Here is a 12,612-nt window from a genome sequence, read left to right as displayed (position 1 = left end):
TACTGCCCTGCCTGATTTTCTTATATTAGCAGCCCAGATTAAAAATCATAGTAGGATCCCTAAAGATAAAGGTACTTTTACTTAGTCACTAAAAATTAATTTAGTTTGAAAAAATAACAATGTCAAATGTAAAATTTGGGGTACTTCAAATTTTCACTTGAATATTTCTCCCCCTTTCTTTGTCAATATTAGGCACTATATAAAATCTGCCTGTTAAAAATGTGACTAATGCCCTAATATAAACAGAGTTTTGTAAGATCAAATGAAATTTATTTTAATACCTAGTGCTGAAGTGATAATCATTTGTTAATTTACTCAATTCATTTCTTGGACTTCCCTAGAAATCACCAGATTTAGTATCAAAAGACACAGGAAATATCACATATTAACAGGAACTATCTAATTCATTAATTTCTATACATAGTTTTAAAAGACAGCAAAGCTATACTATACTTCTTTTAATATGTCAGTGCTATACTAGGGGTGTAACTCCTTATAAAGCAAGCATGAATGTGGCATCAAACTTACTTTTCCAAAGAAGCCTTTGAAGAACTTCCTTTCCTGGAGGAACAGGGGGACAAGTCGATTGCTATTATTGTATGGGCTAAATGTCCTAGGGTTTTACATCAATAAGCACATACAGAAGTCAGGAAAAGGGCAAAGTGGGAGAAAGGAAGGGAGTGAGAGTTTTAAAGAGTTATCCATACCAGGAGTGACAGGGGAAAGGGAAGGGTGCATGAAAATGCAGGAAACACATTGTATGGCCTAAGAATCCACAGAAAGAGAAGAAATGAGAATGTGTAGACATGCAGAGCAACTAGTTAATTTAGTAATCTCTATTTACTTTTTAAACAGAGATTATCCAAATTTGGCAGCAGAGAAAAAGATCAGGACATACTGGTTTGGTATGATTTTTGCATTTTAAATTCGTAACAATGAGTAATAAATAGAAGATTGGTTCCAAATACATTTTTCAATTTAAAATCAGTGGCAGCCAGGTGCAGTGAAGCATATGCCTGTAGTACCAGCTACTTGGGAGACTGAGGCAGGAGGATCACTTGAGCTCAGTAGTTCAGGACTAGCTTGGAAAATATAGTAAGACCCTATTTCTTTCTTTCTGTCTTTTTTTTTTTAAGTTTTTAGTTATAGACAGACACAATACCTTTCTTTATTTTTATGTGGTATTGAGGACTGAACCCAGTGTCTTACACATGCTAGTCAAGTGCTCTACTACTGAGCTACAACTCCAGCTCAAGACCCCATTTCTTTTTCTTTTCTTTTCTTAAAAATATTTTTAGTTATACATGAACACAATATCTTTATTTTGTTTATTTATTTCTATGTGGTGCTGAGGGTCGAACCCAGTGCTTCACATGTGAGAGGCAAGCTCTCTGTCACTGAGCCACAACCCCAGTCCCCAAGACCCCATTTATTGAAATAAAATAAGTGGTTAACTATGGTCAACTATGTGGAAATCATCAATTAAAAATGAAACCACATAATCACATATAAAAGTACAACAGGGCTGGGAATGCAATTGCAGTGGGCCAACTATATTCTTTGCTGAGCTGAATACATGTATGTGGAATATACTGAACAGTGTAAGGAAGGAAAGAGGGCCCATGCCTGCCTGACCCTGGGGCTACACATATATACATAAGAGATTAAAAAAAGCACTGTAGGGGTTGGGGAGGTAACTCAATATAAAGAACTTGCCTCGCAAGTGGTGAGCCCCTGGGTTTGATCCTCGGCACCGAAGGAAAAAAAAACAAAGCAAAACATAAAGCACGAGTATGCATCAATAATACTTGTCACACTTTTTCTTACTGAGTTTAAGAAGTCACCTAGAGAAGCCTCCAATCTACTTAAGGGACTCTTAATCACTGGCTTTCGTTTACTTATGTACTAGTATCAATCTCTGTGTGTGTATTGATCAATTCCATAACACACATGGGGAAATAACAGATGTATTTGTTCCAGATTTTTTAAAAATCACCTATAAAGAACACAGGCTAATGTCTGCCCCGGAGCTGAGAAAACATATCTCAGAACCTATCCGTGTCTGTGGGCCACAAACAAAATTTAAGGAAGCATTTTGCTTCCTTCTAAATGCTGTTGTTTTCAAATAAACTTTTATTGGCATTTATAAGTATGAAACTATCTGGATAAGAGAGGCATAGCTATCTATGGTTCTGTCACCAATTTTTAAGCACCATTTATAAAAACTGGCCATTAATTAAATTCTGAAGAATTTGTGCATTGTATTTGAGTTCTAATTCACCCAATCTGGCTTAACTTTACTGGGATTGATTGAACTATACTTAAAGTCTTTACTTTTTATAATCGTAAATTTTTATTAGTGGATAAACGTCTAGGAAAAGACAACTGTTCTCAGATAATTTATGAATTCATTCAATGCTCTCAAAACATTATAAAGGTTGTTTTTCTCCTAAGTTTTGAAAGTCACAAACAGCATCGAATAATTCTACAAAATATTCTGAACTTGTGCTGGTAAATAATATAATTAGGACAGTTATCACAATAAGACTATTTCTGCTGCCAAATTTGGTGACTCTAGTTTTGTTAAGACTATGAGTATCCATCAGTTTTTAAGGATGCAGCCAAAGTTCAAAGATTCACCATTTTTGAGAAGCAGGAGGTAAGGGAAGGAGGGAGATTGTTAATATTTAATTTAGTTCCTAGAAAAGTCTCTTGTTAAGTATGGTGCTTTACATTTTTTATTAAAGACCCCAGATGTTAATGAAGAAAGTTAACGTGCAAAAATGCATAAAAGACAGTTATTAGAGAATATTAATGTTCTTTAAAAAAATTAAGTTATGATTCTTTTACCTGCTAAAACAAGAACATATATTAAAACAAATATATCAAATAGTGAATAAAAAAACCCAACATATTAGAAACTGGTAGTATTATAAAGAAACTAGTCTAAAACCAAGACAGACAGGGAGAAACATTTAAGAGTCAATGGGAAGAAATGACCTTTTAAAATGAAGGGCATATTAAACTAGAGTAAAGCAAGATAATAAAAGGCCTGACACAATATTTATAAATCTGATTGATAAATGTCAATACTCCTCACCCTGTGACCATAAAAGCCACAAAAATGGGCAACAACCATTTCTTTCATTTATCCTGTATAACCTAAGTTCTATAGTAACTAATTAGTGAAATTACATCACAAAGTAAATGAGTTGAAAATAACTAACTTTATGCATAAAAAGTATAATATATTTTAGACATATATATTTTCTGAGAAGCATATTTAAAAACTATTTTGTTTAATGATGGAATTTTTTTTCATTTAAGAATATCAAATACACAGATGACTTCCCATTGAAGTTGAAATAATTCAAAATTGTAAGGGACTACTTTGGGGAAAAACCCACACATATAACTACAGTTGCAAATTATCTTCTCCTTCAATTCTCCCCAAGTTAAAAAAATTAAAAATGTTAAGTTTTTAGTTTAAAGATCAATCACATAAGTTTGTTTGTTTTGCTACTTAAGTGTTATATGTGAGCTATATAATTCTTTAAATTCTAAAACTTTGATATTCAAATTAATTCCAAAGACATTTTATTTCCATTTATTTGAAATTAAGAGGAAGCTTTATGATTTATTTTTTAAAAAAGTGAGCAAAAAAAACTCTAGAGACATAGCATTCAGCACAATATAAGCATCTGGCAAAGCAGGTTGTAGGTTCCCAGTGGATGTTTGTTAGAAGAATGTGTGTTCCTGGGAGAAAAGGGCACCTAGATACTGCTAGGTAGTAAACAAAAATCATAAATATATGTGCACTAGTATGATCTGAGAAGAACATATTGAAGGTCTCTGATTCTTAGTCTCAAAATTCTTAGTATAGTACTAGAAAGAATACTCATAGGAAGGGGAAGTTTCATTGAGCATAATAAACAGGAGGTATACCTCAGTTTTCCAAAAATTTCAATCTCCTTTTAAAAAATAACATGTTTGCCAATTCAGAACTATATATAATTGCTTCGAATCTCCTGGATAGGGTTTGCCTAGCAATTTGGGATTTTTTGGGTTTTTTTTGGATATTGAGTATTGAATTCAGGGGCACTCAACCACTGAGCCACATTCCCAGCCCTATTTTGTATTTTTATTTAGAGTCTCACTGAGTTGCTTAGTGCCTCACTGTTGCTGAGGCTGGCTTTAAATTTTTGATCTTCCTGACTCAGCCTCCTGAACCACTGATTATAGGTGTGCGCTACTCTGCTCGGCACCTAGCAATTTTTAAAATAATTTTTAATTTAATTTTATGTTTTTTTTTTGCAGTGTTGGGGATGGAAAACCCAGGGCCTTGAGCATGCTAGGCAAGCACTCTACCATAAGTTTCATCCCTAGCCCTAAAATAACTTTTTGATGAAAAGTTCAGAAGTGGTCAATTTTCCCTTGAAGTTCAAAAGTTTAAAAAGTTTAAGTACGCCCAGAAGAGCCATCATCAATATATATAAAACTTCCTTTCAGTCAAGAAAGACCACAGGGAAATAAGGATTTAGAGATATGCAAAATGATATTTTAACTTTAAGCTTTAAAATATTAAACATAAAATGAGATTATAATAATTACTATAAGATTCAATTTTACCACATATTGAGGATTGGATTGTTTTATGTATATTCATTCCAGAAATATTTTTTGAGTAGCTACTATGTGTCAGAAATTGTTCTAGACATATGTATAATTCTTAAAATGGCAATTTAGTTCCCATTTCTGGTGACTATAAACTCATTAAATTGAATCTAAATAAACCAATGCCTCAAATAAACATGCATGCAGTTGATAATCTTCTTGGTTTAAAAAAATAAAAAGGTAACAAAAAAATCCACTCAACTGAAAAAATAGTTTTAGCCTGGTGCAATGGCACAAGCCTGTGATTCCCACAAACCTGAATAATCCCACCCAGCAATTTGAGAGGGTAAAGTAGGAGGATCTGCAAGTTTGAGGCCTGTCCAGGTTACTTAGTGAGACCCTGTCTCAAAAAATAAAATAAAAAGGGCTGGGAATGTATTTAAGTGGTACAGTGCCCCCAGGTTCAGTCCTCAATACTTAAAAAAAAAAAAAAAAAAAGTTTTAAAACTGGATGGTTAAATACTGGCTATCTCTGGAATTAACAAATTTTTTACTTATGCATTTTTAGGTTCATTTGTATTTTGTATAATAAACATATTGCCTATATGACAGAGATGTTTCTAATTAAAAGAAGTTAAAACAAAAACTAGACAGTGGTTGGAGTATAGCTTAGTGGTAGATCCCTTGCTTGGCATGTGCAAGGCCCTGGGTTTGATCCCAAATACCACAAAAATGAAAAAGAACACCCCAAAGCACCCATAAAACTAGACAGCTAAGAGGACTGACTGCTCATTAACAACTTAATATCTTCTGGACAAACTTAAATCATCTTTAGTGTTTTATTAGATAATGATCATGAAGTCATAATCTGAATTAAAAGATTTTCTAAACGCTCATTTCACAGTGGCTTTTTAACCCTAAGTTATGTAAGTTATAAGATTTTAATACCTATTTGTTGTTTGATTCAGGTCTACTTGGTTTATTGGTTTACTGTTTTTAGTCATTAGTAATACAATGTTACATTATTTAAGAAATGTAAGTATCTGTATTATTTTTTCAAATGTTCTTATGTAAACTCATAAACTAAGAATTATTTTGTAAACAAGAAAATTGAATTTTCATTTCTCTTTTATATAGGTTTTGGTGAAAATGGAAAATTAAATTGTCTGAATCTATATTTAATTGGGGAATATATTCAAATCACACAGCAAATCTATAGTTTCATGTATCATAACACATAAATCCTTTTAACATTAATGATGAATTAGAGAGGATAAATTAGGAAGGGCTTCAATCATTTAAGAATGTAAATGACCAGAATCTGAGGTAAAGATATATACATTTGTGGAGAGAGATATATGTATACCTGTGTCTACAGAGTTATTATTGTTTAGTTCTTTGTATAGTAACTACAATCAGATATTTTTTTCCTTTTTTCCTTTTACAACAAATTCATACATTTATTCCAAAATAAAATCTACCTCTGAGATGTTTTTTAATTTTATATATTTCTATATCTTACATAGAGGAAATTATAGATAAAGAGGAAATATAGATTATATCAACAAGTAGAGAAGTTTCAGTTATCAAGCAAATTGAGAAAAAAAAAAAAAAAGCAGTCATTAGTAGCCAAACTTGTGACAGCGTACCATATCAGCAAACCCAAAGCAACATGTATTTAATGCTGTTTTGGGAAAAAGGCATGCAGAAGTAACACTTAAAAGCTTTCACATCAAGTGGGAAAAGGCCACATATTGGAAAGAAGGAAGGGTGTGAAGAGGGCTTTCAGAATCTATGGAATGTTCCTTAAACCTATCAAAAATATGAACAATTTAATCTGAACCTTTATGAACCATGAACCAATTCTCTCCTTTTACTAAATCCGCAAGCATGTGCCTGGGATGTATTCTATAGCATTAATAGGCAAAGGAAACATTTATCCTGGAAAGGGGTCTCTCCATTCCAAGTGTGCTAAAGTTTATGCAAAAGGCAGTAGAAAAGATTTTGTTAGAGGGATGTAGATAAGAAAGCTGGGAAGTAGGCCTGAGGACAAGAAGAAGAAATCCCAGAAGTAAACCTTGTGAGGCATCAACACAGATATTTCTATTTTCTACTTTCTGTTGGAAAGCTATTTGTCATAGTAGATTTAAAATAAATATATTTCCCAATTATCACAGGTTGAAATGTTAACTTTAACCATTTTTATTCTGCTTTTAGAGTATTATTCTTCTATCAGACTTTACATCACTTGTTTCATATGGATTATAATAAATCAAAAGTACATTTGGGGTGAAGTTTAGCCTAAATTGAAGAGGTTGGTCTTTATAATTTATACCTTTGGAGGGACAGCATGAGATGTTCTCTTTTAGTATGCCCACATCTTTTGCATTAAAAGAAACATTGTTCTTACTGGATACTGAGTCACTAACATCTACTGAGCACAATATTGTAAGAAAATATTGACATATAGATCAAAATATATAGATCAATACTAGCAACCATCAAATACATACAGCTTTCAATCTTTTTACAGCATCTTCACAAATGTGCATTCCTCTTGACTCGTCAACTTCTACATGGCCAAGGTACTGTAAAAAGAAGAAAAAATGTTCACATTATTGCTGTTTTTGAGTAGCTTCTATATGGTAGGGATTAGGTAGTAGAAACAAGGGAAATTCCCTCACTTAAGAAACTCACAGTTAAGATATTCTTATTTTAATTACCAATAGTGTCTTCATATGAAGAACTTAGAATGATTATTTCAAAGAGTTGTTATAGGAGAGTAAGTGAAAAAGCATATGGTGGAGCTGGGATAGAGCTCAGTGGGGTAGCTCAGTGGTAGAGTTCTTGCCTAGTACATGTGAGGCACTGGGTTCAATCCTCAGCACCACATATAAATAAATAAAAATAAAGGTATGTCAACAACTAGAAAATATTTTAAAAATTATTTAAAAAATAAAGAAAGGTATTGTGTCCATCTACAACTAAAAAAACAGTATATGACAGGCATCAAATGTTACCTGAATCCATTGATTCTAAAGCATAATAGCTGGTGTGAGATAGTTATATCTTTATACATAAAAATTATTCCAAGACAAAGATATATATATGAAAAAAATACAAACAAACCAACAATATTTCAAAGGACAAAGAGATCACACAATTTCTGTTATGGAAAATGCATAAAAGCAAGGAGGATAATTCAAGTTTTAAGTAGGTGGTATACCTAAGCTTAAAAGACATGTAGAATTTGATAAGGAAGAAATTGGAAGGCTGAGAAACTATTATAGAATGAAAAGAAATACATAAACAAAATTACACATATGTAATAGGCCATTATATATCAGCAAGTATTCCTATTGGCTGGAATATGAGATACATTTAGTTGGGGAATTTGAGTCCTAAAATATGGAGTCTACACTTAAGCCTAGAAGCAATAGAGAGCAAACTTAAAAAAAAAAAAATTAGGGGGTAGTATTGGGGATCAAACCCAGGGCCTTGTGCATGCTAGGAAAGTACTCTACCACTGAGTTATATCTGTAGCCCTTTTTATTTATTTTATGTTGAGTCAGGGTTTTGCTCAGTTGCACAGACTGGTCTCAAACTTGTGAACTCCTCCCCCAGCCTCCCAAGTAGCTGGGATTGCAGGCATGCACCACTGTACCCAGCATGATTTTTTTTTTAATGTAAAGTAGTAATGATTCAGATTATACCTTATTATGGGACTGGTCCTTGGTTAGAAAAGCAGAAGGGATAGTGGCAATATTACAAGTGCTCCCTTTTAAAAGGAAATTCAGGGTTTGGTTCCAGGTCCCTCACATTGGATGAAACCATAAAATCTGGACAGAATACATGGAGCAGCTATTTGAGATTTCTGAAAAGTAAATAATAGCAGATGAATCACAAAATGCCAGAATCCAAGATACTGTTGAACTGGTAAGGCATTTACTTCCCCTTTTGCCTTTGGCACCTCCAGCCTAAAATTAACACAGATATGAATGATAGGGTACAAAAAGAACTCTGAGAAAAGTACTCCAGTTCTGGCTTGAGGACCATGAACGGCAACTCCTATGTTCAGAGAGAGTAAAGGGGTCCCAGGATGTCCAGTGGTGATGGTGATGGTAGTGTAGCAAAAGGAAAACAATGAAAATCTTCAAGGGCCACACCTTCCTTTCTGTTTAGTGGAACTGTATGTGATTATAGGAAGATGAGGACAACGCCTTTTTATACACCCCCCCCCCAACTCTTTCTCACTATGAATCTCTCTCAATTTGATCCTAGATTGAAGTGAAATTATGAGAACATGGGATAAAGCAGAATAATCAGAGAACCAAAGTATCAGGTTCTTGGATACATTCAAGGAACCAGAAAATATTGAGGAGAGTACAGGGAGGACAAAGCTTGGAAAACTGATCCCAATTTGTTTATGAATTCCTGGATTTATCCTGGAACTATAAAGTAAGAATCTGCTCCTAATAAGCATACCAGAGACTTTAGAGCTAAACCAATGGATAAACCACCTCATAGTTCCAGAATTGTCAATGGGTGATACATACATAGAACATTATAATAAAGGCTTTGAAAAGTAAATCAATACAGGTTAAGCATTATCTAAATCCCAAATCTGAAATCCTCCCAAATCTAATACAAGGTACACTAAAAACATTGTATAAAGTTACTTTAGGCCATGTGTAGGAGGTATAAATGAAACACAAATGAATTTTATGTTAAGACTTGAGTCCTATCCCCAGGATATCTTATTACAAACATGCAAATATTCTAAAACCTAAAAAAAAAAAAAAAATGTAAATCTGAAAAACACCTCTAGTCCCAAGCACTCTCAGATAAGGAATATGCAACCTGTATCAGAACCACAGCCAAGCAGTCCAGCAAGTTGGAACTTGCTGCCTGAAACCTAACTAGATTGACTGTCTGCTAAAATAAAAATAAGAATATTCTTGGGACTAGGAGTATAGCTCAATGTTAGAGCACTTTCCTAGCATGCACAAAAGCCTGGATTCCATCTCTATGATGGAACCACACCTTACCACACTAAATCAAACCAAATCAAAAACCTCCATAGGATTTTAATGAAGACCCAAATTCTTACAATGCAATATCCAAAATCAATTGGCAGTTATTTGAATTATCTGACAAAGACTTTAAAGCAGTTAAAAAATGCAACAGCTAATAGTCTAGAAACAGAAGAAAAATGGAAAGTCTCAGGAAAGAAAGAGAAAATATAAAAAGAACCAAATGGAAAAATTCAAACTGGTAAGTCCAACCACTAAAATGAAAACACACTCAATAGGAGAATGGAGATGACAGAAGAAAGAGTTGGTGAATTTGAAGATAGAAAAAATTGAAACTGAATTTACACCTAGCATCATACTTAATAGTGAGAAACCAGATGCTTTGCCCCTCAGATATGAAACAAGGCAAGACTGTCCCCTTACCACTCGTATTCAACAGCCCTGCATTAAAACTTGAAAAGTAATTTTGTATATTTTGGGTTTTAGCTCCTTCAGAACTAATATAAGAGACCAAAAGTAGAGAAAGAAGGAAAAGGCATTTCCTGAGCATAGGAAAAAGGAAATAACACTGATCACTTACAAAGTGCCAGTAACTGAGTGCTTTAAACATTGAGTAATTACTCAGAAAGGTATGTATGATCACCTGATTTTAAAACTGAGGAAAGAAAATAAGGTTCAAGAATGCTGAATAATTTCCCAATGCCACATATTTAGCTAGTAAGGGAGAAGAAGGATTTAAAATCTTGATTCCAAAGTTTAAGAGTCTTCCCGCTTGACTTTACCTCAATTCAAGAAAACCTTCTCTAGTTACTCCCTCCTATTACAAGCAAACCTAAAAAAACCCAATAATTTTCTTTTGCTATATTTGTTTCCTACAACTTTGAAAATAAAAGCCATTTCATCTGAAAAATTTTCCCTCTCATAGGGCTAAAACTGAGTAATAAGCAAGCCTTTGTGAAAATACAAGTGAAAACTCTAAAATAATTTCATCATTATTCACACTTCAATTTCTCTCAAGTTTCAGAATTTCCACTTTGAAAAGAATTATTAAGATGAGGCTGATTGAGAGGTTTAATGACATTTAAATGGCACTGTCCAAGTTCTCATTATTGAGAAAACTTTAAATACAATTGAAATTGATGGACTTTGTACTTCTCAAGAGATCATTCTAGCTCATATATATGACTTGTAGAGGGTAGATTATTCATTTTTTTAAGCTACAGGAAAATATATTCTTGAACTGGATTAATTTATTTTCTGCTTTATCCTTAATTCTATAGTTCTGCATTTTATGTACATCCTTAAAAAAACAGATCCTCTTTAAGACTATACTAATCTTCAAATTCTAAATGTCAAAATCAAAAATACACAGAAATGAAGTTTAAAATTCCAGTTTAGTGACAAAGTCAGTTGATAGCTTTTATACTGCAAAGCTTAACATCAGAATGTAATATTAACTTTTAACAAAATCATAGAAATAATTTTTGGGGGGAGTATTGGGGATTGAACCCACGAGAACTTTACCACTGAGCTACATCCCCAGCCCTATTTATGTACGTATGCATGTATTTATTTTTGGTGCCAGGGATTGAACCCAGGGGTGCTTAACCACTAAGCCACTTCTCAGCTCTTTTTAAAATTATTTTTATTATTTTTTATTTTGAGACAGGGTCTAAGTTGTTGAGGGCTTTACTAAATTGCAGAGGCTGGCGTCAAACTTGCAATTTTCCTCGTTTAGAGTCACTGAGATTTACAGGCATGTGCCACCACACCCAGCACAGAAATAATTTTTAAAGAACTTCAATTAATGAATGAAAATGTTTATAGAACAAAGTGCTTGCTCTCTTTAATATTTTCAGTTAACCTAGAGTTAATCTTTTTAGAAACTCTAATTTTTATTTCACAATGTTGAGAAGCAACACTCGGAACAAAAGTTCAAGAGAAAAATTAAAAGATAAGGGTCAGTGTCTAGCTTGTGTGTTTTTTGACCGTTAAGAGTAAAAGTTATGGGAAGTTCAAAGGGTAGTTGAAAAATTCTAAAATCTACTTTTGCTTAGAGTACAGTTTACTGAGTGCTCACTATAAGTATACACTAAACACTCTGCATGTATTTCCCACTTAATTCTAATACCTTTGAGACACAGGGACAATTAAAATCCTCATTTTGAAAATAAGGAAACAGGTATAGAAAATTTAAGTAACTTATTCAAGGTTATTTGGCTTAAACCCAAGCAGATTGACCCAAACATAATGCTCATATCTATCTAGCTTTCTAATACTTCAGACACCGATCATAAAGATAAACTAAGGCCAAAAGAATTAAATATCTAAAAGAATTGCAACAGTTATAAATCAGTAAGAATGTTCACCTTTTAGTAAGTAAAATAACATTTAGCTCTATGCTGAAAAAGTATATCTTCCTTAGGGGAAATCTGAATAGTATGAAATCCAAGAAGATATAAATATTTATGCATTGTATTTCAATTCTTATGTGCAATGAATTTTGAAAATTTCCATTTCTAAATGCTTATTTTCTATCTAGATTCATGTTTGGTTCTACCCACTGATCTTAAAAATGAAGATCAGGAATAAGGCAATGTTTCTCAAACTTGGCATCATTGAGTCTATATTTAGTACACATAAACATAAGGCTATCAAATTTTGGAGAAATTTAATATTATTAGAGTAATATATATTATATGATATATAATAATGTTTCATTATTATGAAAGCACACTGATAAATTTTCATAAGTATTATGTGTTAAGCTCCATAATGAATAGCTTGAGCTTTAAAATAAATTTCTATATTTCGTCATTATCTTTTTTTCTACTAAATTAGAAAAGTCAAAATTGGCTCAATATGATAGGCTGTCAGAAATATCAACTGTTCAGTGGCTCTGCCAACTACTTCAAGATGTTTGAATTGAACTCAAGATTCAGAAATAATAATAGTACCTTGTTAC

General features: G+C 32.9%; 1 protein-coding gene across 5 annotated transcripts in view; it reads right to left on the bottom strand.

Annotated features, from left to right (window-relative positions):
- Positions 1–12,612, bottom strand: part of Numb (NUMB endocytic adaptor protein) — a 178,292-nt gene that overhangs the window by 41,290 nt on the left and 124,390 nt on the right. For 3 of the 5 annotated variants that reach the window (XM_027931517.2, XM_071607693.1, XM_027931521.2), the window contains exon 4: positions 7,128–7,202. In XM_027931517.2, coding sequence (XP_027787318.1) covers positions 7,128–7,202 — 75 coding nt within the window. Of the gene's footprint in view, positions 1–528; positions 562–7,127; positions 7,203–12,612 lie in introns of all 5 variants that reach the window. The other 2 variants (XM_071607692.1, XM_071607691.1) reach the window with 1 other exon arrangement.

The sequence above is a fragment of the Marmota flaviventris genome, chromosome 2 (assembly GCF_047511675.1).
Source record: "Marmota flaviventris isolate mMarFla1 chromosome 2, mMarFla1.hap1, whole genome shotgun sequence".
Classification (NCBI taxonomy): domain Eukaryota; kingdom Metazoa; phylum Chordata; class Mammalia; order Rodentia; family Sciuridae; genus Marmota; species Marmota flaviventris.
The sequence above is the reverse complement of the archived record's forward strand: the minus strand, read 5'-3'. Positions and strand labels throughout refer to the sequence as shown.